Raw genomic sequence first — 27,629 nt, 5'->3', positions numbered from 1 at the left:
GATTTATAGTGGTTTGTTTGCCCAAAGCAGAGAGGGAATTAAAAGTCAGACTTTATTTGTATCAAGGTGTTAGTGACGGAGCAGAGGGGGTGTTTGTAACGTGTCAAGAGTCTGTTTACGCTTTGTTTCAACAGGAAGAAAAGACGCCTGGAGTTTCTCTTTGTGTCTCTGTCTTTTTGATGAACTTGTGAGAGTATACATCACAGGAAACGAGGAGGTTCAAACCGCCGTTTGAACGTGATAACTCAGAAGAGAGAAAGTTTCTGATGACAGGCGTGTTTACTGTCTCACGCTCCGAGGAAGCTCAGCCTCGTTTTCACATGTTTGGAGGTTTTCATGGCTGAAAGAACATTTGGGGAATTGCTCCCGATTGCTGAAGAGCCACAGGCAGAGGGTTCAACCATCGGGGATGGAGAGGAAGCGGCCCGGGGCCTCTAGATACTAGCTATACAGCTAGAACTACTTTCAGGAGGCCAAACCTGTGTTTTAATGTAAATGAGAGGCCAAGAGTGAAGAGAATAGCATCAAATATAACCAGATTCCAAAAAAGATGGGTCAAAACAGAATTGGGTGACTTCCAAATCTGATAAACCCAGATTTCCTCCACAATAAAATATAAACAACATATCAGATCTCCTTTCTGGGAAGTGAGGAGACCAGTTGATGGAGTTTTTGGAGAGCAATGTTGTCCCATTCTTGTCTGGTGAAAGGTCTGGACTGCAGGCAGACCAGTTCAGGACCCGGACTCTCCTCCCGTGAAGCCATGCTGTTGTGATGGATGTGGTATGTGGTTTAGCATGGTCTTACTGACAGAGACGTTGTCTGGATGGGAGCATATGTTGCTCTAAAACCTCTCTCTCTACTTTCAGCATCGATAGTTCCTTTCCAGATGTTAGAGCTGCAGTGTTACCAACCCTGCTCACCCAAAGAGCCAAACTGTAGAAAAATACCTTTGCAAGAGCCACAGTCTAAGTGGTGTAAAGTGGCAAAAACAGCTTGAAGTAGCAAAAAAATTAATTAATTGATTAAAGCTGGCAAAAATGGTCAAAAAGCAGCAAAAAATTGATGAAAAGGGTTAAAAATGGGGAGATAAAGTGGAAAAAACAATAAGAAAGTAGCAAAAATGGGGGAGAGGTCACAAAAAATGAGTTACAAGCGGCAAAAAATGGTCCAAAAGTGGCAACAAAAGAGTGGAAGGTGACTAAAATGGGCAAAAGGCAGTCAAGAGTGGCAAAAACAGCCAAAAAAGAGAAAATTAGTGGTATTTAACTGCAAAACATAGCTTTAAATTGGCAGAAAATTGAGAAAAGGGCAAAAATGGGATAAAAGTGGCTAAAAGAAGTGGCTTAAATGGGCAAAAAATGAAACCATTTGTATTTAATGGCAAAAGGAAGCTTAATTGGGCGAAGAGTGCCAAAAAAAAGTGAAAAGTGGCAAAGATTGGAAAAATGGGAATAAAAATTGAAAAAAGGGGTTTTTGATAACAAAAGGTATTTTAAATGGGCTAGAAGAGGCAAAAATGGTGAAAAGGGGCAAAAAAGTGGCAAGAAGAGATTTTTAATGGTGAAAGGTAGCATAAATGGGCAAAAAATGGCAAAAGAAAAAGGTGAAAATGGGAAAAATTGTCAAAAAAAGTGGTATTTAATGACAAAGATAGCTTAAATGGGTGAAAAGTAGCAAAAATGGTAAAAAGGGGCAGAAAAGTTTCCCTTTTTAAGGTTTTCTGAGGGAATAATATTTAAATGAAGACATAAAAGAGCCACAAATAATCACACAAGAGCCACATGTGGCTCCAGAGCCACACGTTGAGTTGCACTGACTTAGTGAAACATTTTGAGGTCTTTTAGAAAATCTGTATATATTTATGTTTATTTCATAGTTCCAGTTTCAAGCCAGTAAATCCATGAAGTCTTCTGAGAGGTATCGGAGGAACTGGAGCAATGGTTTGGCGTACAAATCAAGACAGACAGACAGACATGCTGCCAGTTATAGTCGTAAGATCATTTGCAAACTGCTCCTCCAGCTGTTTTTTAGTAGTACCACTTACTTTTCTAGCCTCCTGTTTGCCTGTCCCTACTTTTGAGCTCATGAGCTGATATTTTCCTGAAATACTAAAATGTCTCAGCTTCAACATCTGATATGTTGTTTCTGTTCTTTTGTGAATAAAGAATCTCATAAACCTAAATGGTTTATGAGATTTGACTGTCATGTTTTTATTTTAAACAGTGTCCCAACTTTTGGGGGATTTGGGTTGAATATTCTGATTAACCCAAAAGGTCAAAGCCCTCAAAAGTGTATCAGTCTGATTAGTGACTGATGAACAGATAAGCCACGCCCCTTTCTCCTCCAGCGAAGCTGATTGGTCCGCTTATTCTCTGATCGGGGAACAAGCATGCAGAGAGATGGATCCACCTGAAAACAGGCATGAATCTGGACCTGTGAGGTTAAATGGGGCTGCCTCTGATAGAAATACTGCAACAGCCAATGAGAGCGAGCACTGACCATGCTTCATCCTTTACCAGCTCACATATTAGAGCACAGCTGTACCTTCATCTCCGTCCTTCAGCGGCCACCCTTCTCAGAGGAAAATCTCATTTCTAACCGGTTTGTAGAGGAACCAAGGCTTGACTGAGTGTTTTTGTGAGGATGTAGGTGAAGTCTCTCCCGTGTCATCGTTCATGATCACTGTCTGGAGGTCGAACGTGTGCTTTGGCACATCGGCGCTTGAACGGATCACGCAGGCTCCAGGTGTCTGCGTGTGTTTGTGTGCTGGGTCGTACAGTCTCGGTCACTGATACTCAATCCCGACTGTGAGGGCCATCTGTCTGACTTTGACCCAGCAGCTCACCGTCACACCTTCAAAGGCGGCGGAGGGGAGAGAGCGAGGGAGAGAGAGACAGAGGACGATGGATGGATGGAGGCGTGTAGGGATGGGGATGCAGCGAGTTTAAAGATGTATTTTAATAAGAGGGTAAGGCAAAACTATTTGTGGATCCATGTCAGACCTAATGATCAATATGACTGATGGAAATGTTCAGGATAGCTTATATTATTAACCCACTGGGCAGTTCGTTATTTTTAATGATCAAACATTGCAAACCAACTACTGCACACTCTTATTTGCACAAATATTTCACCAAAGTTAGGAGTAATGTGCAGGAGTGTGTGTTTTCCTCCAGTCCTAACCTGTTCCTCCCACTCCTCCTGCATATTTCTCAGACTAAATCACACTAAATATTCTGGCGGTTCTGTTCTTTTTGATCCTATTTATCATTTGATAAAGGAGATTTGATCACTTTAAATCAGCAGCTACATGATTATTTTTGAAAAATGCTATTTGAAATGTTTTTGATACCAAAGAAACCAAAATAGAAGTCCTAGACAAACAAAATCTAGCTTTTTTTGTTTTCAGATAAAGATTTGAAGGCCAACCCCTCACCAACACTGAGGCTGTCTCTCCTCCTGAGTTTCCAATTATCAACTCCTAATTATTTTCATGTTCAGTGGTATCAAAAATGACAGATTTTAACCAGAAAAAGAGAAAGACATAGCTGTCAGAACTGCACAAATGCACTCTGTGGACAAAAGTATCTGGCCACAATTTTGAGTCTTATTTTTTGTATTCATTTTTAATTTTATTTATTCATTTATGTATATATTTTTATTTTTATATTTATTTCCATATATATTTATTTTTGTATTTAATTTTAGAATTTTATATTTATTTATTTATATTTCATTTTTGAATCTTATTTTTTATTCTTGTATTTATTTTTACTTTTATTTATTTATATATTATATATTTTTTAATTTTTATATTTATTTCCATTTATATTTATTTTTTGTATTTTAATTTTTGAATTATATTTTTATTTATTAATTAATTAATTAATTTATTTATTTATAATTTTGGCAGGTTTGGTCCTCCATACTGACCAGCTGGGACACACAACCAAAATATTTTCTCTATATTGATCTAGAGCTGTATTTTCTGCAGAAGTGGGGTCTTCACCAAATTTGTGGACTTTATTTTCGGTTTAACTTCTGATCCCAAACAGGAGACATAAACTAAAAATGCATTCCAAACAGAAGCTCAGGTCTCAGATGGAAATGGCGAGGAGGGAGGATTTTGATTTTTTCAAATGTCGCATTTGTATTTGTGCAATGAAGGAAGTGTGCAAAAGTTTACCTGCCTTTTTTGTTTGTTTGTTTGTTTTGTAATATGAGTGAAAAATTGTCCAGTCCTCAAATTCTAGGACTTCTAGTTCTAGGTATCAGTTAGGTTCAGCACTGGTTCTATTTTAGAAACCTTTCATTGTGGTGTTGTGGTGACTATCAGGTGAAAATCAGAGGGATCTGTGATATTTGAGTGGATATTTCCCATCCCTAGTGTACAGTAAATGCCCTCCCCAGTTTTTGGCAGCAGCTCTGTGCTCATGTGAACCTTTCTCCTTTGAAGGAGCCAACTGCAGCGACACACTCGTCCTATTCCCAGCGTGTGCCTCAAGTTCATCCTCTGGCTCCGGGACAAGTCGACCTCTGACTTTTTAAGCACGAGGGCATTCCTGGAAGAAGTCTGCGGGCCAGAGGAGGGCGGCGGGGAGGATCACGGTAGCCGGGTAGCAGCAGTTAACATTTAGGAAGTGTCGAGTTTCCTGCACTCGCTGTACCAGACGAGTCTCTTTAACCACCGGCCGAGCGGAGGGGTTAGCGCATAGATCACCTCCATGCTGCTGGAAGTCTTTGTTCATTTAAAGATAAAGTCGCTGGAGGGGAAAGAGGAGGTGGAGGGGTGTTAGTGGGTGTCAGCTATCTCAACAGATAGACACCTCTGCCCGGGCCAGGAAACGGGCTGATTAAAGAGGCTGTCCCATAACTGGAAGGTCATAAAATCCATCCTGGCTGCTCGCTGATCCCTCTGGTCTAATGTGGAGCGTCTGCTTTCACTCATCCAGCCGTTAACTGACAGAAATATCTCCCCGTCATATGATGAGCTAATCTTGTATTGGACTTGTCGTCAGATAAATCGGAGCTCAATGACTCAGTATTTTTATATCGGTAGTGAAGCAAACGATGTGTGAAAATCAGCGACAGCCCCACAGAGAAGCTACCGGCTGTTTGAGCCAGCTGCAGCCTCTCTCATGCTAACTCGCAAGCTAACAAGCATTGATTTTCTGTTATATTGACCTTTTTAAAGGCTTATGGCTTTCCAGCGTCTTCTGGCCATGATTTAGGCTAACAACTAGCAAAATATGAGCATGAAAAACCACAGAAATTCATATCCTTACTACTAATATCACAGTAGAAAGAAAAACATACAACTTCACTGTCATTTAGGGCGGTTTAGCAATGTAGACGCCCAAGGCAAAGACCCGTATGATGTAGAATGTCCTCGATACAAGGACAGGTTTCTTTAGATCAGCGTTACTCAACCCTGCTCCACCAAAGAGCCGAACTGTTGGAAAATGCCTTTGCAAGAGCCACAATGTAAGTGGTAAAAAGTGGCAAAAACTGATTAAAGTGGCTATGAAAATAAGTACAATGTGGAAAATAATGATCAAATAGCATCAAAAAAGTGGCAACCAAGGGGCAAAAAGGGGAAAAGTAGGCATACAATGGCAAAAAGTGAGAGAAAGGTGGAAAAACGGGGAGAAAAAGTGGCAGGATAGGGCAGTAAGTGGCAAGAATGGGTGAGAAGTTACCAAAAACTGAGTTACAGCTGGCAAAAAACAGCAGAAACATGGCAAAAAATGAGTGTCAAAGTGACAAAAATGGGCAAAAATGGCGGGAAAATGGTCAAAAAGCAGCAGAGTGGCAAAAATGCTTAAAACAGCGGCATTTAATGGCAAAATGTGGCTTAAATGGGCAAAAAAGTGGCAAAAAATAGCAAAAAGCAGGGTAAAAGAGACAAAAAACTAGTGGTAAAAATGGGATAGAAGTAGTAAAAAATTGACAGAAAGAGATGGCAAAAGCAGAAGCAGTAAAAATGGATTAAAAGCAGCAAAAAAAAAAAAAAAGCAAATAAGGGCAATGGAAATGTACAGACAAACAAAATAAAGGTTGAAAATGAAAGCCAACTGTATTAATGTGGGGATTCAAACATTAATGTGACTTCCAATGGATAATTTCTGAGGTCACTGTTTGCCTTTATAAAGGTTTTCTGGGGAATAATATTTCAAAATAAGACATAAAGAGCCACATGTGGATCCAGAGCCATGCGTTGAGTATCACTGCTTTAGATAATCACACTGTTTTGATACTATTTGTCTACCTTTGCCTAATGGAATATACAGCCTCTTCTAGGGGTTGTTTTAGTAATTTGGAGCTCTGAGGCAAAGACCATCATCAGGCCTGTTCTCATTTAGATAAGCACAATCACAGTGAGTGGGCCAAATATTAAGCAGCATTTCTTAAATCCAGACAACAACAGGACCTGCCCAGATGTGAAATCAGGCCCGACTGTAGGTATGAGTGGGGGATAGCAATGGAGATAGCAAATAGGAGAAATCGTCCTGCTTCATCTCAGTATTTAAAGGTAAATGAAAAGTCTTTTATCTTGTCCACATTGATTTTGATTTGACTCACATAAACTTGCCAAATACTCAACGTTTGATTGGTTGTTTTGGCACCTTGAACCTTGAAAGATGGTGCAGGCTGCACATCTCTACTCTGTCTTTGATCCCTTTTGGCCATTGTAAGAGCAGAGACATTGCTGACCAGCTGTCTGGAGTGCATGACCAAGGTGCATGTTTGTGACTCTGCAGAAACGTATCAGTATCCTTACAAACTGGGCATGCCTGTTTTATTATCAGCTTTTGTTCTTGACTCTATGGCTCATTGTCTTCTGTCTTTTCTTCTGATGTTCTTCTGGTTTTATCGCTGGTTTTCCACTCTGCAGACTTTGGGTCTGTTGGCATAAATACACTTGTCCTCAGCTGCATCCCTGCAAGATGCACACCAACCAAACTTGCAGTATGTTAGGATGCACATGCAATTATTTGTGCCCCTGAAATCAAACAATTATGCAACTTTGCCTGGTTCGATTAAGCAATTTGGAGGCTTGGGACAAAAACCAATACAAGTTCCAGTATGTCTATGATCTACCATGCTATCATTAGACTGGTATGAGAACATTTTGGGACTTTTTGAGGGGCTTCAGCCTTGCTGTTGGAGCCAAGGGTCCTCTACAGGGACTTTCTGGATAATCAAAATCTATTTAGATGCATGCAATCACTTTTGACCCCTTATATTCACTCAAAATATGCCTCTTAATCATTAAAGGAGCATATACCTATGTTTGATGACTATATCTCCAGGCCCCTTGGAGCTTAAGGCCCCGGGCAGTTTCCTACCTTTGCCTGATGGTAAATAACCTCTGCTGTTAATGCATGTGCATTACAGATGTCTCCTCATGATTTGATTCATGCATGAATTCATGACTATTCATGGGCTGTAATGGGAAAATTACCCATTTTGTCAGTTGCATTATTAGGGCCCGAGCACGGAGGGTGCGAGGACCTTATTAAAATTGGTCGGGTTCGTCTTTATTATTTTATTTGTATGCGTTGCGAGCCTTTTTGGGCCCTTATCGTCCTCAAAAACCGAAGAAATTCGGCACCCATATGAAGGGTGCGCAAAATGTGAGGTTGCTATAGGTTTCACAGATGACCCTCAGGAACTGCCCCATTTGCCCCACTTTTTGTGCTTCTATGGAACAGCCCCCAAAGGGACTTTGACCTAGAGTTATGAAATTTGGTGTTGGAGCAAATCTCTACCTCCGACAGGAAATCTGCCATTTTGTATAAATTAGCCCAAAATGAGCTGTTTTTGGCCTGTTCATATCTGGACGAACTCCTCCTAGGAATTTCATCCGATCGACTTGTGCTTTGGCGTACAGCTAGATGAGACATGGCTGATGAAAAGTTATTAGGGACTTTCTCATTAGTCGAAAGGCGTGGCTGTGGCGAGCCCTCAAATTTGCATATTTTTTGACAAGCAGGAAATTGTTTATAACTCAGCTGTGCATTGTCCAATCTGACTCAAACTTCCTGTGTTTATGGAAGGTCCATGCCTGCACATGTTCATATGGTCATATTTTCTATAGATCATAGCGCCTCCTAGTGGTGACAGGGAGTATCAAGGCTGATAGCAGAAGCCGCTGTTACGAGTCCTTTGAAGATATCTGCTTCAAACTGGTGTCAGGAAGTCCTAAAGAAGTGGATTTATGTCTGTGCAAAAATCTGTGACTTTTTCTGGGTGGGTCTGCCACCTTACGTATTTAAATGGTTGCTTTAGAGCAGTGATACTCAACCTGTGGCTCTGGAGCCACATGTGGCTCTTTTATGATTATTTGTGGCTCTTTGATGTCTGAATGTTAGAAACAGTTCCCCCAGTAACCTTCAAAAACATTTTAAGAAATAAAAGGAAACTTTCTTGCCCTTTTCACAATTTTTATGCCACTTTTCACCCATTTAAGCTACCTTTTACCATTAAATACCACTTGTTTCTTTTTTTTTTTTTTTGTCCTATTTTGCCAATATTGACTGCTTTTTGTCCATTTTAGTAACTTTTCTTACTTTTTTGCCATGTTTTTTTTTCACTTTTGGAGATTTTTCCCATTTTCACCTTTTTTTTTCACCACTTTTTGCCCATTTTAACTACCTTTTGCTATTAAACACCACTTGTTTTTGCCACTTTTGGACCATTTTTAATACCACCTTTAACTTGTTTTTTTGTCACTTCTCACCCTTTCTTTGCCTTTTTTCATGTTTTCTTCCCATTTTCGCACCTCTTCACCATTTTTGCTGCATTTTGACCATTTTTCCCACCTTTAACTCATTTTTATTGCTACTTCAAACTGTTTTTGCCACTTTTCACCACTTGGATTGTCGCTCTTGCAAAGGTATTTTTCAATAATTTGGCTCCTTGGTTAAGTACAGTTGAGTAACACTGCTTTAGGGTTTTGCTGTAGCATCCCTGACTTTAAGGGTCTAGTAGCACCTCTTACATAATGTCTTATCTTTTTAGAATTTTACATGATGAATCCTGCCCTGATAGCTTCCACATATGAATATAGTCCTTTGTCATCCTGCCACCTACTGTTAGAGGGCAGTATTAACTTATACACAAACTGCTCTGTGCCACTTTTTTCTCACTTAATGCATTCCTGGGATGATCTACATTTCTGCTGTGCTGAAGCACACTGCCGGGTTTGCTAACACCCCACTATTCCCATATATTGGCGATTGCAACACACCCCGACGTGCCAGAAGGTGTGAGGGCCCTTCAGTGCTGCTTGCAGGCCTAGTAGCTGATTTTGCATCTTCAGTGTGCTGCAGAGGAAAGATGAGGATCCTGGTGAGGTTTGCTGCTTCTTCCAGTAGTGAAATAAAAGTTTCGGATATCCTCCTTTTATGATGAGGTCAGAGTTCATTCAAACACACCTGACTTAAAGTCTGTATATTCTAACCACAATGTAAAAGCCCAACCAGAGAGTGAGGCCGATAACAGTAGCACTAAGTTCTCAGTGTGATGTTTTATAGTGGAATATGATAATTTGCATCGTTTCCATCCAATCAAATCAAATGAGAATCCTGCAGCCATACGGCTGCTGCACAATAAGCCATAACTCCTGATAAATGGAGCTCCTTCCTATCAGGCTAATAAATGTAAAACATTACTTTGCAGCAGAAATGAGTTGTTTTTCTCAGCGATGTAATTGTCAAACAGTGGGACAACATGGCGCTTAAGCAGCTCATTATTAGCGTTGTGTGAGTGCTGACTTTCAGTTTGCACATTAATATGTAAATTAAATGTTAATCGATTTTCAAAGGTGTGTATTTATCATGTATTTTACAGCGGCGCCCAGCGTGGCTCAGTCAATCAGAACTGAGCGATGGCGTTCGTAATAAGGCCGTTGGAGTGCTCTAAAAATGATTAAAAACAAATGGTGACACTTCACTTGGAGTGCTCTGCAGACAAACAACACGCTGATAAAAACAAGGAGCAACTTTTACCGCTTCATAATCAAACGTTTCATTCAACTTAGTGTCGTTCTCTTTGGAAAATCCTGGTAGAAGTCCGCCCTCCCTAAAGTCCATGTTTTTATGAATCCTGTTCTGATTCATCAGCGTGCAGTGGGGTTGGCGAGGACTCCTGCAGCTTCACCAGAGAAATCAGAGACGAGCAGAGAACAGAGAAACTAGATCTATTAGCTTGTGGCTATGCAATCACCTGACAGTGAGAGTACAGCAGCAGGTGAGCTGGGGGGGTTCTGATCTTCCACCTCCGACATGTAATCACCGACTTCCTTTTCATCACGACAGCTAGCCTGGCTGACATTACCAGAAAATTCCACAAACCTCGTGCCTGCAGTGCTGTGACAGCGTGCACCCTCACCACTAAAAAACCTCCAATTTCCTCAAACTAAGCACCGCGATCCAATCACCCAGTGCTCTGCAGAGCAGACCGCCCCCTATCCCAGGCTCCAGTTGGTCTCCGCTGGTCCCAGAAGTGCCACTTTGCCCTGCCCCATGCAAATAAACCTGCCAGGTCTATTCTCAGGATTGGCAACTTCCAAATGATGTGTGAAACCTGCAGACATAATCGACCGTAAATGTAATAACTTTTAGATTTGCAGGGATTTGTTACATTTGCAGGAAGGCTGTCAAAATTGTACTAATTTCCCTCAAATGTGAAATGAACATAAGAGATGAATGTTGTAGTCATTTGTTGTAATTAGGCATGCACAATATGATAACGGTATCGGCAGATATCAAAATTTTTGCCAATATTTACATCTGATATTTTGGCCGTGCATATCAGCATAAATCAACTGTAAAATTTGCCCATATATACTAATGAATTAGTGAAGTTTTAGGCTGAACCAACAGACCTATGTCAGTTAAGTCTATGTAAGTTAAGTAGTACACCTAATGTATTAAATTTTTAAGGAAATTTGGATTTTGGGGGTTTTAGTAGAAAGTGAAATAAACATTTCAATTCCAAAAATTAGAATTTTCTGGCTATAATTGTGTTTTCAAGCTTATTTAAACATGGAATTATGTCGAAATGAATGGCGAATTAACCCCAGGAAAGCACAATAATCCTCTGTTTACATAACAGTCCCATGTGAACTTGTAGTTCTTTGATGATCTTGTGATCTCTAGTCTCGAGCTGCTGCAGCACTCCAGACCCGCTTCCAGTGTTCGGGCACAGGTGGAGTATGTGGAAATTGGAGGTAGGTTTCTGGGCTGATACACTGGGGAGCAGCCCAGAGCACATCGTGGGAGAACTACAAGTTCACACAGAAATTGCAAAATCCCAGCATATGAGGAAACAGGTCCATGAGATAGTCACAGTAGATGAGTTTGTCTATCTGAGGCTGATTTTGCACGTTCTCCCTCCTGTTTGGGTCGATCTGCTCAACACGGATCCATGCCTTTTAGGAGTGGACTCCTCTTTAAACAGTTTTGGCAAAAATCTTGAGTGGATCAGAGTAGAGTGGCGCTTCTGGAATGTGCCAGAGACGGACCAGATTGCATGCCGTGGAATTGCACAGATGACTAGATGAGGAGAGATCTGATGCAGAGTGGGCTTTGTGTGCTGATAGCTGTACGGACAGAGTATGTGGAATTTCAGGGTTACCCAGCAGGCCCTGTTGATATGATAAGGTGGGCTAAGCTACAGCTGCAGGCCAAGATTGATCTCTCCTTCTCAATCTTCTCTAGTGTTCTCTTTACAGATCTTTTTAAGGCAGAGTGTCTGCACCAGGAATGTTTGTGAGGGCTATCAGGGGCCTTTGGCTGGGGTAGGAGGTATCTGCATGGTCACTACCTGGCTTGAGCATGATTGGATCCTGGGTTTGTTTGAGGTAGCGATGCCGTGGCAGCAAAGGGTCATGTGGTAAGATTGTGTAACTCATCAGAAGGGGCATAAGTGATGTTGGGGGGGGGTCGCCTCACTGAGCAGCTGTCCTGCCTTTATGAGGACACAGGGATCTTTAGTTTTTGCATTTCATTGGTTCTTAGCAAAGACGGAGAATGCTCAAACTGGGACATATGGCTCCAAAAATGTGGATGAGAATTAAAAATACCTCCATCCTCCTGCAGACAGAGGAGAAAGAGGGGCTAGAGAGCAGAAGAAACCAGAGACGAGTCTTTTTAAGGCCACGAGGATGGATGAATGTTGGCGGCGGCTGTATCCGGTAAAGGGAAGGATGGCGTAGATGAAGCATGGTACCAAAGAAGCAGACTCATTTGTAAAGCTAAATGCCAGCGCAGCGTCCTGCCGGCTGCACACATGGCTCTACGTGGTGAAGTTTTGGGTTCTCTCTGCTTTTTATGAGGCTGAGCGCGGCGAGGACTCGGTCGTTGTTGCCGAGCTCCCGCTGAGCGCATAATGAATGGCAGACCGTGGCTGTGGGCCTGCCAGGCAACAAGGAGCTGCACTGTGGAATTGTGGGATAGCTGAGGAAGAGTCGTGCGTTGTGGGCCTCGGCGGGGGTTCGGGGAGATCAAACGGGACAACAGCGCCGCCTCCCCGCCGGGCATTCTGGGTAGACAGACCTGAGGAGGAGACGCCTGAGAACCAGACATGAATTTCACTACCTGCCTGGTGTGAGAGCGTTTTCTGAAGGAGAGAATGACGGCAGCATTGCCGATGCTTTCGTGACTTTTGTTTCTTTGTTTTCACCTCAGAGGACACAGTCTGAAATGGATTCACAGGAAACGACTCGATGTGACTCGCAGGTTTGCTTTGACTCTGCTTTGACCCGTTTGATGTGACTTTAAACACGTACCTGGTCCGTGGATCTATCCCAGTTTTAGTGATCCTGCACCGAGAGCAGCCTGAAGGGTTATCGACTATTTCTGTCTGAGCAGCCTCCATCTTTGGCCTCTCTTCTTCTGAGCCTTTCTCTGTTTCTCTGTTTTATTTTAACCAGCAGACTCTCTCTGCTCTTTTCACCATGTTCAGGTTTTCAGATTTGTGCTCTTTTATTTCTCAGCCTTCATGATGACATTTGTGGTCAATTCACATTAAAAAGTACAATTAAAAGCCTCCAACCGTTCCTGAATTTCTTTAAGACAGCGTTTTTTCAAGTGTGTTTTCAAAGGGCCTCCCCTGGGGGGCGCCACAGAACTTCAGGGGAGGCGCGGAACCAAAACAAGTGATTTGCTTTGCGAACTTCTGCATGGAGCAAAATGAACAGACTTAGAGTAACTTTAAGGCAGTGATACTCAATGTTTGATCTGTGATTATTCCTGGCTATTTGACGTCTTCATTTTAAATATTATTCCCTCAGAAAACCTTAAAAAAAAAAGAGACACTTTTTTTGCCCCTTTATACCATTTTCTGACACTTTTCATCCATTTAAGCATCCTTTTGTCACTAAATACCACTTTTTTCCTACTTTTTGCCCATTTTTTCCACTTCTTTTTGCCACTTTGTTCCAATTTTTGCCCTTTTTCACCATTTTTTTCTCTTTTTTTGCCATTTTTTGCCCATTTAAGCATGCTTTTGTCATTAAATACTACCTTTTTCCTACTTTTTGCCCATTTTTGCCACTCTTGACTGTTTTATTTCAACTCATTTTTTTGCCTTGTTTTTGCCACCTGTTACGCATTTTTTGTCACTTCTCACCCATCTTATTTTCATTTTTTTATCCCCATTTTTGCTCATTTTCACCCCTTTCTTGTTGCTACTGACCATTTTTGCCATCTTTACTTACTTTTATTGCTACTTTAAGCTCTTTTTGCCATTTTTCACCACTAAGATTTTAGGACTTCTAAAGGTATTTTTCAACAGTTTGGCTGTTTGGTTGAGTAACGCTGCTTTAAGGATTATTAGAGCAGAATAATCCGGTAGTATTGGCAATAAATTAATTACTGAAACCTGATAACTGATTACCTGGTAAAGACGGATGTTTAGGAACATTTGCAGACCAAAATACCAAAGATATAAAAATGTTAAAAATATTTAAATGTAGACATAAATGTTAGAAAATATGGTTGCTGTTTTTTTAAATCTGAATCTTTCTGTGGGTGGGGGTCCACTGACTGAATAATTTTCTTTTAGGGGAGGCTCATGCTCACACACTTTGGTACCCCTGCTTTAAGATATCAGTTCAACTGTCTTACTGGGTTTCTAACAGAAATCGTAAGCCTGCTTTCACCTTCTTTTTGTCTTTCACCATTTTCATCAGGTCCTGTTTCTTCAGCCTGTTTGAGCTGGAGGGCGTCAGACTTTTAGAGTGAAGTTTTTGGTTGGATGCATAACTAAGAGTTAAACATTTTAAGTGATAATTTACTGTCAGGGGCTTAGAAACTCCCTCTTAGTTAAAGAAACCCCTCCTCCTGACCGTCACAGCTGCATCCAGCACGCCACCCATGACTTCAGGTCAAAGGTTACAGGATATGAGCTAACTGGTTTTTATTTCAAGCATCATTTCTTTCAGTTCTTTACTGTTTTTTTTTCCTTAAAATGGAAATTAAACAGGCCTTTGTGCCTGCCCTTTCAAAATAAAATGAAAAAGAAAGACCTGAATTAGATGTACTTGGGCAAAATTATTTTTCTGAGTATGGCTGAAGTTAGGATATAACTGACACGTTTGTCTAACTCAGTTACTAACTTCACTCATGGTGCAACAGGGCAAAAAGTGGGAAAACTCGAATATTCTGAGCACAGTGACAAATAATTGTTAGAATGGTCACTACTGTTTACCTTCAACTCACTATTAACCCGAAAAAATAACACGACTCAGTCTTTTAGTGTGGTTGAATTACTTGCTTTACGTTTTTTAATGTTTTCTTTTGTGTAATTGATTGAAAGTTCCTCCTTATTCTGCAGCTTTATTACGATACCATCCTTCTCTGTTTCTTTCCTGTCGTCTTTCTTTTCTTTTTTACAAGCTTCTCATGAAAACTGTTTACATGTGTTGAAACATATTTAATTATCACGCCGCTTTGTCTTCCCTTCTCCTCTTTTAACCCTCTTACTTTTCATTGTTTACTCCTTACAAACTCTTACAAATGCTGCTCTTAAACATCTATAGTTCATTTTTATCTCCTTTTTAATTAAAGTCACTTTCTTCTCTCTTTTCTCTTTTAATCCTTCACCTCTGTGACCAAAAGTCATCATAAACCCAATCAAAGTGTTGAAAAATCAAAGATTTCCTCTCATTTCTTCTCCTTTTCCAGCTTCCTTCATACTTCAGTCATTCCTCAGTGTGTCTTTCAGGGTTTCTGCTGCTGAAATTTGGCCTAAAAGCATCAAAATATCACGTCAGGCTAAATTCACAGCAGGCTGATTTAGATTTTCTTCACATTTTTGAGGGAATTAATTCAGCATTAGAGCCGCCATCAGCAGACCTAGTCAGCCTGCCCCTTCCTCTTCATTTACTACCTCCCCCTCTGCCGTCTAGCGCCCCCTTCAGGCAGGTCTGGGTGCTGATCAGTGTGAGTGTGAGTGGAGGACAGGACAGGACTGAGAGGAATGAAAAGGAGGAGAGCGAGGATGATAAGGAAGAGAGCCAGAGAGTTGGGATAAAGGTGTGTGATAGAATTGGAAGATCAAAGCCTTCTGTCACAGCGTGACTGAACCCAGGGGCATTATGGGTAAGACGGGGCACATACACACTCTTGCGGACACACCGAGACGCACACTCACTCTCCGGGCTGGTATTTGACTCAGAGTGTGATTGATACCGAGCTAGATTTGGAGAATCACTGTCATTCGTCTCTCGGCAGATCAAACAGCCACATAATCTCCCATAAAGGAAAGAGAGATGGAGGGAATAAAAACGGGACAGAGCGACGGAGAGAGAGAGAGAGAGATGGGTGACGAGGCCTCCTTGTCTTCAAGTGTTTTCTTGTTTTCCATAAAAGACGACCTGCCACCTTAAAAACACGTCCATCATTCAGCTCCATTAAGTCAGCCGCATCACAGACGTATTCAGCATCTCTGAAGACGAGTGAAAACGCAGACATTAGACCCCATTTACCCCTCAGACAAACGTGCAATCTGTAGCTCCATGTCTGATCTCTAAATGTAGAAGAAATGATAAACATGCAGTAACAATGCATTAAAACAGCCTCCACATCAAGGAGGCGACGCCTTCTGCTGGTCCACATGCAGCTGGTATCAAACTTCACCATGTGTGCCCAGCAGACGCTGACATTTTTGGAGGGATTCACGCGGGACGGGGGTGGGTTTCACTGCTAATCATGTGACTGAGACAGGACGGAATAAGAGTCAGTGAGAGCAGGAATCATGACGGATGAAGAGGCCTGGAAGGCAAATGAAGCTGTGGACAGTAGTCCCTGCCTGAACTAGCTCCCTGTTTGCTCCGTTCTCTATATCCCAACTTTTCTGAAAGTTCTGGATTGGCCACGACAGCGAGTTTATCATCGGTTTAAACATTCGTTTGGGCTTTTATGGAATGAATTGCTGCAACACTAGGTGTAGGAGAAACTGAGTTGATCTGCTGCAGCTCACAGCTTTAACCACAGACAGGTGGACAGAGACGCTCTGCAGAGCGAGCACACTCACTGCACATGTCGATGCTACGTTAATGGAAGCATCAGTTATGCTTGGTGTGGACGCTATATTCTCATGGTTTATCAGGGGCCATTCTCTGGGTTTATCAGGGGCCATTCTCTGGGTTTATCAGGGGCCATTCTCTGGGTTTATCAGGGGCCATTCTCTGGGTTTATCAGGGGCCATTCTCTGGGTTTATCAGGGGCCATTCTCTGGGTTTATCAGGGGCCCAGTCTTTGGGTTTATCAGGGGCCATTCTTTGGGTTTATCAGGGGCCATTCTCTGGGTTTATCAGGGGCCAGTCTCTAGGTTTATCAGGGGCCATTCTCTGGGTTTATCAGGGGCCAGTCTCTAGGTTTATCAGGGGCCATTCTCTAGGTTTATCAGGGGCCAGTCTCTAGGTTTATCAGGGGCCATTCTCTGGGTTTATCAGGGGCCAGTCTCTAGGTTTATCAGGGGCCATTCTCTAGGTTTATCAGGGGCCAGTCTCTAGGTTTATCAGGGGTCATTCTCTAGGTTTATCAGGGGCCATTCTCTAGGTTTATCAGGAGCCAGTCTCTAGGTTTATCAGGGGCCATTCTCTAGGTTTATCAGGGGCCATTCTCTGGGTTTATCAGGGGCCATTCTCTGGGTTTATCAGGGGCCATTCTCTGGGTTTATCAGGGGCCATTCTCTAGGTTTATCAGGGGCCATTCTCTGGGTTTATCAGGGGCCATTCTCTGGGTTTATCAGGGGCCATTCTCTAGGTTTATCAGGGGCCATTCTCTAGGTTTATCAGGGGCCATTCTCTGGGTTTATCAGGGGCCATTCTCTGGGTTTATCAGGGGCCAGTCGCTGGGTTTATCAGTGGCCAGTCTCTGGGTCTATCAGGGGCCATTCTCTAGGTTTATCAGGGGCCAGTCTCTAGGTTTATCAGGGGCCATTCTCTGGGTTTATCAGGGGCCATTCTCTGGGTTTATCAGGGGCCAGTCTCTAGGTTTATCAGGGGCCATTCTCTAGGTTTATCAGGGGCCAGTCTCTAGGTTTATCAGTGGCCAGTCTCTGGGTCTATCAGGGGCCATTCTCTAGGTTTATCAGGGGCCAGTCTCTAGGTTTATCAGGGGCCATTCTCTAGGTTTATCAGGGGCCAGTCTCTAGGTTTATCAGGGGCCATTCTCTGGGTTTATCAGGGGCCAGTCTCTAGGTTTATCAGGGGCCATTCTCTAGGTTTATCAGGGGCCAGTCTCTAGGTTTATCAGGGGCCATTCTCTGGGTTTATCAGGGGCCATCCTCTGGGTTTATCAGGGCTCAGTCTCTGGGTTTATCAGGGGCCATTCTCTGGGTTTATCAGGGGCCAGTCTCTGGGTTTATCAGGGCTCAGTCTCTGGGTTTATCAGGGGTCAGTCTCTAGGTTTATCAGGGGCCAGTCTCTAGGTTTATCAGGGGCCATTCTCTAGGTTTATCAGGGGCCATCCTCTGGGTTTATCAGGGCTCAGTCTCTGGGTTTATCAGGGGCCATTCTCTGGGTTTATCAGGGGCCAGTCTCTGGGTTTATCAGGGGCCATTCTCTGGGTTTATCAGGGGCCAGTCTCTGGGTTTATCAGGGCTCAGTCTCTGGGTTTATCAGGGGCCAGTCTCTAGGTTTATCAGGGGCCAGTCTCTAGGTTTATCAGGGGCCATTCTCTGGGTTTATCAGGGGCCATCCTCTGGGTTTATCAGGGGCCAGTCACTGGGTTTATCAGTGGCCAGTCTCTGGGTTTATCAGGGGCCATCCTCTGGGTTTATCAGGGGCCAGTCTCTGGGTTTATCAGGGCTCAGTCTCTAGGTTTATCAGGGGCCAGTCTCTGGGTTTATCAGGGGTCAGTCTCTGGGTTTATCAGGGGTCATTCTTTTGGTTTTCAGGGGCTCAGAAAACTCTTTTTGCATTCCCTAATGGGTGGCCTTAGGGCAACACAGCCTTTGGTGTCACACTCTGGCTGTCTATGTTTAAATCAGGTGAAACCGTCCTCATGTCTGAGGTCTTTCAGGTTTTATTACCAGTACAGGTGTGCAAACGTTCCTCCTCTCTGGTGTGAAATCTGTCCATGTGATATATTTGCTGGTTTTGTTTGTGCACATGCATCCTCTAATCATTCTCCCATCCTTGTGTCTCCACAGATGCACCACCCTATTCAGATGAAACCTGCAGACAGTGAGAAATCTAACGGTGAGTTCCCCCCCTCCTCGCTATCTCACACATGCATCAATCGGCTGTTTGAATTTGCTTGGTAATAGCTCTCTCACCATGTGTTTGCTCGCTGTCTGACTGGCAGACGGTACAAGTGTCTAGGGGGAAAGATTGAGCGAGAGACATGGAGACGAACACAGAAAGAGAGAGAGAGAGGAGGGAAGCGCTAATATATAGAAGTATATTTTTATACGTGTGATGAATTATTAAGGTACTTTGGAAGGAGGTCAGTGAGAGTTGAATCGTTTTGGCCTCTCGGTGAACTCGGCTGTCTCCCCGGTGGCGGCGCGCTCCAACAAACATGCAGCGTGCACGCTCCTCTCGCTCTACACACCCTGGCTTTTTATGCATCTATCACACACACCAGCGCTGTCACACACTGTCCTCACACCACCCTGCCTCCGACTACATTCTGCAGATCCAGTTTTAAATTGATTTCCTATAGCCAGCCTCCTCCTACACCCCGTCTCATCCTAAGGAGGACGGTGTACCCCAGGACGTGTCGGGCTGCTTTAATGCATGAGTCGGCATCTTTTCTATACTTCTCTGATCTGCAACAAATCAACAATGTGTTAGTCTGCCTATAAATACTTCAGGACTGTGGTGCTGAGCCCCCGGCCCTTTGGTTCCTGCTGAGGACTTAAATCTTTAAAAACAGCTCATAAATAAATTCTTTTATTGGTTTACAAAAGGAGAAGTCCCACGCTCCGACAAGTAAATCAGGGCATCATTTCAGGGGCAATTTTGATTTAATTTGATTGCATTTAAGTGAGCATGACCTTTAATCATGGAGGAACCATATGGAGCATCTTTGTTAAAGGGGAGTTCCACAGTTTTTAAACCTGGGCCCTATTTTTCTAGGTGTTGAGGCGTCTGAACGACTTATGCCATGGTCAGACTGTTCGATTAGATCAGATATTTCCAACCTTTTTTTCCCATATGGATAAAAAGTGGATCATTCCTTTGAAAATCAATGTGCTTTTCATACCCAGAGACTTTTGTGGACATGTCAGAAGTGTTCAGTTTTAGTTATTATGTGCAGTCTAAGTCCCTGTGCCCCAGGAGATCTTTGGGGCCCCATTTGGGATCCTGAGCCTGGGTATGGAAAAATGGATGAACCCAGCTGTGGCATAAACCTTACTTTGAATATGGTTAGGGGGGTCTAATAAATTTGTCAAGCACTGTATATATTCAACCATAACAGCTGTAAATATCAGCCTATACTAGAGGTAAATATCGGCCTAAATCAGCTATATATTCAACTATAACAGCTGTAAATATCGGCTTATATTAGAGGTGAATATCGGCCTAAATCAGCTATATATTCAACTATAACAGCTGTAAATATCGGCTTATATTAGAGGTGAATATCGGCCTAAATCAGCTATATATTCAACTATAACAGCTGTAAATATCGGCTTATATTAGAGGTAAATATCGGCCTAAATCAGCTATATATTCAACTATAACAGCTGTAAATATCGGCTTATATAAGAGGTGAATATCGGCTTAAATCAGTTATATATTCAACTATAACAGCTGTAAATGTCAGCCTGTTTCAACTGTAAATATCAGCCTAAATCACTTGTATATTCAACTATAACAGCTGTAAATATCAGCTTATATAAGAGGTGAATATAAGCCTAAATCAGTTATGTATTCAACTATAATAGCTGTAAATATCAGCCTATACTAGAGGTAAATATTGGCCTAAATCAGCTATATATTCAGCTATAACAGCTGTAAATATCTGCCTAAATCAGTTATATATTCAACTATAACAGCTGTAAATGTCAGCCTGTTTCAACTGTAAATATCAGCCTAAATAACTTGTATATTCAACTATAACAGCTGTAAATATCGGCTTATATAAGAGGTGAATATCAGCCTAAATAACTTGTATATTCAGCTATAACAGCTGTAAATATCAGCTTATGTTAGAGGTAAATATCGGCCTAAATCAGCTATATATTCAGCTATAACAGCTGTAAATATCGGCTTATATTAGAGGTGAATATCAGCCTAAATCAGCTATATATTCAGCTATAACAGCTGTAAATATCGGCTTATATTAGAGGTAAATATCGGCCTAAATCAGCCATATATTCAACTATAACAGCTGTAAATGTCAGTCTGTTTCAACTGTAAATATCAGCCTATTGGATGTGAATATTGGATTATATAAGCTGTACATTTCAGCCTAAATAGAGTGAAAGATTTGGCCTATATCAGTGGTAAATATCTGCATATATTGAGTATAAAATTCAGCCTACATTAACTGTTAGTATAAGACTTTAACAGCTGTAAATTTCAGCCTCAGTCAAGACAAAAAAATTGCCATAACGGCTGTAAATTTAGTCTTTTTCAGGTGTACACATCTGCATATATTAGTCTAGCTTTTATTTACTGTTATTATTAAACTTGAACAGCTGTAAATGTCTGCACTCAGAGCCGTTATTATCAGCCTATTTCGGCTGTGAATACTTGAATATTTATCATTGATATTAGACTTTATTAGCTGTACATTTCAGCCTCAATAGAGTGAAAAATTTGGCCTATTTCAGCTGTAAATATCTGCATATATTGAGTTTAAAATCTGGCCTATTTTAACTGTTAGTTTAAGACTTTAACAGCTGTATATATTGGACTGTATCAGCGGTATATATGGGGCTATATTGTCTTAAATATCAGCCAGTATCAGCTGTACATCTTGGCCTTTATCAGCTATAATTCCAGACCTATACTGGTAGTCCATACTGGCCTATACTGGCAGTAAGTATGGTCCATATCAGCTTTTTCAGTTATGAGGAATTTGCAAATGCAGATATGGGGGTTATCAGTAAATATCCAGTTTTGTGCTTCTCTGATATTTAATTTGTTTGTCCCTTCAACCCTGCTGAATGAGAAACCCTGATGCCAAGGGTCCGAGCCCTCAGCCCGTCTTTTGTTGTGGAAAAGTTCATTTTCTGTATAAACCAGAAGATTCCAGCGTCTGACTGAAACATTAGAGTTTGGAAAAATGAAGCAACAAACACCTGAAAAGAGATGATTCAGAATATTTATGACTGATTTTAGATAAATGAGGAGGGGGCTCCTATTTGCCATGCAGCACATGTGTTCTGTGTGCAGACAGAAGGCAGCCATGTTGACTCCATCTATTCCTTACGATGGTCATAAAAAGCTGCTTTTACACAGCTGGATATTAGAAGTTTTGGGGTCTTTGACCTCTGACCCAGACTGTCTCCATCTCTGCGGACAATCAGATGTTTCTGTTAGCTGCTGATGCTTCTGCAGTCTCTAAATGCTACTAAGGTATAATCATCTCTGTTTTAACCAAAAACTAAAAATCTCCATCCTGATGGTTTTTACCCTTTGGTGGAAAAGATACCGGAACATTCTGGCCAATAGAAGAGAAATTATCTGCATGGTTAAATGAGAAAATGTGTGTTTTTGTAATTCTGGAGCGCTGACCCTTAAAGCTGAGTAATTGAGCAGAACATGAGAATGGTGATTGGATGAAGTGACCGTTTAAATCCAGATGAAGGTAAATCTGTTCCTCCTCATGATTGTACATATTAAAGAGAGACGGCCGCTGTAACGTTAAATCACCATCCTGACCATGCATTATCCTCCAGCTGCTAAATCACTGCCCACTGCTGAGGAACACAGTAAAATGACAGGGGAGGAATGCTGGTGAAAGCCATCATCCGCTCCGGTGAAATATGGCCACAGCCCACTTTAGAAGACATAACGGTCTGGATAACGGTGCTGGAACTTAATAAAGCAGCCACCACTCACAGGAAGTATGGTGAAATATGGAGCGGACCGCACGTTAACGTATCCATCCACTCAGCGGTAATGACCTTTAATAAACCCCACGCCGCTTTAACAGTGACGGATGGAGGCTGGGAGCTTTATCTGTTGGAGAGACAGACGGAGGAAAGAGGCGGAGATTTACAGGATAAAGATAACTTTAAAACTTTGATCCGTTGTCTGTGCCGCTCTCCTCTCTGCCTCCGCGTGCATGCTGCAGCTCTAGCAGGATCTCTGAGGGCGTAGCAGCTATGCCCCACGTTGTCTTCAGTGTTTACCAAACTCTTATTGCCACATCTTTTTGCCCCTTTTTACCTCTTTCTAACCCATTTCTGCAAATGTTTTAAACCTGTATTTGCAGTTTTTTGCCACTTTTTGCCCATTTCTGCCAGATCTTTTTACAACTCTTTGCCTAACTGATCCGCCTTTTGCCATTGTTTGGCCCCGTTCATGCCACTTTTTGTCTGTTTTTGCTGCTTTTCACCCATTTTTCGGCACTTTTTAAAACTTATTTTGCTACTTTCCACCTATTTCTGTCCCTTTGTCAACCACATTTTTCTCCTTTGTTGCCAATTTCTGCAACATTGTTTTGCAACTTTCTGCCTTTTCACCCATTTTTTTGGGGACTTTTTGCCGGTTTTATCCCATTCTGTGGCCTTTTTCACCCATTTCTGTCCCTTTTTTGTCCTTTGTTGCCCATTTCTGCAACATCTGCTTGCAACTTTTTGCCACGTCACCATGTTTTTGTATACTTTTCACCTTTTTTGCCACTTTTTGACCCTTTTGCTACTTTTACCCTTTTTTGCCACTTTTAACCACTTCTTGTCTATTGTCTTTGGCCTTAACCCATTTCTTGCCCTTTTTTTAAATCAATTTTTCTCTTTTTCAACCTTTTTATCCCTTTTTAACCAAGTTTTGCTCCTTTGTTGACCATTTCTGTGACATATTTTTGCAACTTCTTATCAATTTTTGCTACTTTTGACCATTTTTATAACTTAAAACCCATTTTGCCATTCTTCATCCATTTTTGCAACTTTTTCCTCTTTTTATGCCACTTTTCATCAACTTTAATCCATTTATGCTTTTTTTTCCCTTTTTTTTACTATTTTAACCCATTATTTCCACTTTTCACTGTTTTTTGTATCTTGTATCACAATTATTTATCATATTTCTGTAGAAGTAGTCTCAATATCCTGACATTTGTTCTCTTCATGGCGTCGCTAAAGTCTGACCGTACTTTCCTGATAGTTCAGTGTTAACATCACTAATAAATGAAATTCTGTTTTTTCAAAGGTGATTGGATTTGAAAAAAATTAAATTGGTGTGTGTTGCTCTGATCAGAGAGGTTTTAATCCAGGTTAAATATAAAATATGGTTACCATAGATTAACTCTGCAATAGACCATGATTGTTCTGACCTCCATGGGCCCCAGAAGCCCCTCCCCTTTATCCCCCCTAATGGGCGCCTTGGCTGCAGCTGTGTTCCTCTTTTGTGATTCCTTTTTTTGACTTTTTCTGAATTGCTGAAATCTCAGCATGGTGCCAGTTCTGCTCCATTTTATCCCAGAATGCAAAGCTGCAGCTCCAGATCATCCCAGAGTCGTCTTTATGAGTCTTATCACCACCGCCGCCGCCTTTCAGCGCCTCGTCCGAACCCCAGCACCGGTGGCTGGTTGGATATCCGCTCTCTCTCTTCTATCGACAGCCTAAATTAATTACATCGCTGTCAGACTTGCAGTAATCTTCCTCTGGAGTGATGCTCACGCTCAAACGCTGTGTACAAAGGAGTTAAAGCTTTTTCAGACAACACTTATCTTGGCGGCGTATCCCCACGGTTTGTTTTTTAAACACACAAACAATTCAAACAGCAAAATAAACAAGTGCGCTATTGATTTCCCAGAGTGCAACAGACCGCTTATCTCTTTCGCCTCGCGGTAAGAGCTGACAGTTTCCTCATTAAAAATGAATTGGATTAGCATTACACTGAATGTGGCGGGAACGCAGAAACACACACGGATACACTCATTGTTCCTGACGGCGGTGAGGGTTTCGCTCTCAGTCTTCACCTCGCCAGTTTCTCACCGATACCGTCGCACGTTCCTGAAGATTGCACCGGAGAAGGAGGGATTGTGTCAGCGACGGAGGAAGAGGGGGATCCATGAGGGAGAGAGAGGGGAGGAAGAGGAGGATGAGGGTGAGAGAGGACGAGCCGGAGAGTCTCAGCGTTGAAGTGATAATGAGACATTGATCAGAGCGTGCAGATGATGAAACTCAGGAGCACGCTCTGTTTGTCTCTCTCCCTGCATCGTCCTCATCTTCTTCTTCTTCTGTGGTTTGTTTGGTCGCTCTCGCCGACTTTCTTTGGCTTTTTCTCACTTTAATTCTCTTTATTTTTCACAGTTCTTCCTCTCTGCACATTTCATAAAAATGTGAATAAAGTTGTAATTCCGATAGAACGCTCAGCACTGGTTCTGGCACTTTTTGACCATCTTTGTAAATTTAAACCCATTTTTTTCTACTTTTCACCCATTTTCTATTGTTTTTATGCCATTTATTGTCTATTTTTGTCTATTTTTGCCAATTGTGTGGCTTTCACCCATTTCTTGCCTTTTTTAAAATCTTTTTTCCCCTTTTTCATCCATTTCTGTCCCTTTTTAACCAAGTTTTGCTCCTTTGTTGTCCATTTCTGTGACATATTTTTCAACTTTTTCCTTTTTTAGCCGCTTTTTGCCATTTTTTTGCCCATTTTTACCCATTTTTGCACGGTGTTATGACAGTTTTTTTTCTATTTTTGTCCATTTTTGCCTCTTTACGCCCATTTCCTGCCACTTTTCCATCATTTATCCCATTTTCAACCATTTTTCCCCTTTTTTTAACAAGTTTTGCTTTTGTTGCCCATTTCTGTTATATATATTTTTGAATTTGTACCAATTTTTGTCACTTTTTGGCCATTTTTTGTCTCTTCTTTTTGCCATTTTTTTTTTTTTTTTACCAATTTTAACCCATTTTTTCTTTTTTTCTTTTTTTTAACCTATTCTTTCCACTCTTCACATGTTTTTTTATATCTTGTATCACAACTCTTCACTATGTTTCCATAGAAGTAGTCTAAGTTTTTTTGTGTTCTCTTCATGGCCTTGGAAATCTCCCATGATGCCATTCTGCCCGGTCTCTTTCTAACTGTTGAATCATGAACTCTGTCTGTATGTCTCTTTAAATTTAAAATAATAAAAACATCATTTGTTTGATTAGAGTGACTTTCGAAGTCCTTTGTGCATTTGGGAACCAGCCGAGTAGATCAGGGTGTCGTCTGCATACAGTGCAATGCAATGTTGAAAAAACACAACAAATATTGAATAAAGTATATATTTAGCTCATAATCCCCCTCTCCTTCTTTTCGGCTTCACAGCAGTGGAAGACAGGAAGTTGTTTATCGGGATGGTGTCAAAGAAGTGCAATGAGAACGACATCCGGGTCATGTTCTCTGCGTTCGGACAGATCGAGGAGTGCCGGATCCTTAGAGGGCCCGACGGACTCAGCAGAGGTGGGTGTAGCTTCGACTGACTTCCATCCACACTTGATGCTCCTCATGTGAATATTTTTAACCAGAGCAGCCTCCAGCAGTCGTCGTCGTTCGCTGTGTTCACTCGTGTGGTGACTCAAACTTTGTTTTCTGTAGGAAGTCCTAACTTTGTTTCTGTGGGACCAAGATCCAGTCTGAGCCAATGGGAGCGTCTCTTATTTTTTCATTAAAGTGGCTAAACATTGGTAGACTGGCTCATTGTTTTTAGCTTTTCTGCATCTGAATATTCTATACATGCATATACATAAATGACCAAATAAATGAACTTATTGGTCCTAGCCCCGCCTACTTTACTTTTAAGTGTTTTTTATCAGAGATGTGCACATTATCAGGAACTTTGCCACTTTAATCGTTAATCCGTTCAAAAAAATGTGAACTTCAGTGATGGTCGATTCCATTCAAAAGCAGAATTAACCAATCAGACATCCAGAAAGATCCAACAACTCATTCACATCTGCTTGGAATAAAAAACGTTTTTGATCCACTCTAGCTGAGCTCAGTGAGTACACACTGCAATCAGAAGATTCAGAATCAAGACTGTTGGACTTTTATTATTTATTTTGGTTTTTACATGAACGTTCATGCTAATGCTCATGCTAACCTTCATGCTAGCATTAATGCTAAGGTTCATGCTAACACTCGTTCATGTTGAGCAGGATTAATGGGGTCTGAGGTTAACATCTTTGGTAGTGGATTAACAGGTAATGCAGGCTCTGCTTTTGCAAAATAAACTTCCTCTTGCCATGTATGAACCTGCTCTGCAAGGCTCCAAAAGAATTAGAGGTGCATATCTTTATTTATTTCTTTATCATTTCCATGATTTCAGACTGACCGCTGTCAGGGTTTTATTTTCCTCTAGGTCAGTGATCATCAAGGATCTGGAGCCACATGTGGCTCTTTTGTAGCTTTTGTGGCTCCTCTATGCTTTAATTTGAAATATTATTCCCCCAGAAAAACTTTAAAAGGTGAAATTTTTTGCCCCTTTTTTTTTATACAATTTTTTGCTACTTTTCACCCATTTAAGCTGCCTTTTGCCATTAAACACCATTTGTTTCCTTTTTCTCCATTTTTGCCTCTTCTTGCTGCTTTTTTGCCCCTTTTTCCCATTTTTTCCCTTTTTTTTGTTTTGCCACTTTTCACTTTTTTTGTCACTCTTCGCCCAGTTAAGCTACGTTCTGTCAATAAATACCAACAGTTTCCTATTTTTTTTTACCCATTTTTGCCACTCTTGACTGCCTTTTGCCTATTTTAGTTACTTTTCACCTTTTTTGTTGCCACTTCTGGACCATTTTTGTCAACTTTTTCTCATTTTTTGTAACTTTTCACCCATTGTTGCTACTATTTTCTCCCATTTTCACCCCTTTTAATCCATTTTTGCTTCTTTTGACCATTTTTGCCATCTTTAATTTATTTTTTTGCTGCTTCAAGCCGTTTTTGCCACTTTTCACCACGTAGATTGTGGCTCTTGCAGGGTTGAGGGTTCAGGGTGAGCAGG

At 41.5% G+C, this 27,629-nt stretch overlaps 1 protein-coding gene across 9 annotated transcripts in view; it reads left to right on the top strand.

The window, feature by feature from the left end:
• Positions 1 to 27,629, top strand: part of celf2 (cugbp, Elav-like family member 2) — a 435,899-nt gene that overhangs the window by 320,008 nt on the left and 88,262 nt on the right. For all 9 annotated transcript variants that reach the window (XM_041780689.1, XM_041780688.1, XM_041780686.1 and 6 more), the window contains 2 exons: positions 18,673 to 18,721; positions 25,961 to 26,095. In XM_041780689.1, coding sequence (XP_041636623.1) covers positions 18,673 to 18,721; positions 25,961 to 26,095 — 184 coding nt within the window. The remainder of the gene's footprint in view (positions 1 to 18,672; positions 18,722 to 25,960; positions 26,096 to 27,629) is intronic.

This window comes from Cheilinus undulatus, linkage group 23 (genome assembly GCF_018320785.1).
Source record: "Cheilinus undulatus linkage group 23, ASM1832078v1, whole genome shotgun sequence".
NCBI classification, from domain to species: domain Eukaryota; kingdom Metazoa; phylum Chordata; class Actinopteri; order Labriformes; family Labridae; genus Cheilinus; species Cheilinus undulatus.
Note: the sequence above shows the minus strand (reverse complement) of the source record. Positions and strands in the feature narration are given on the sequence as shown.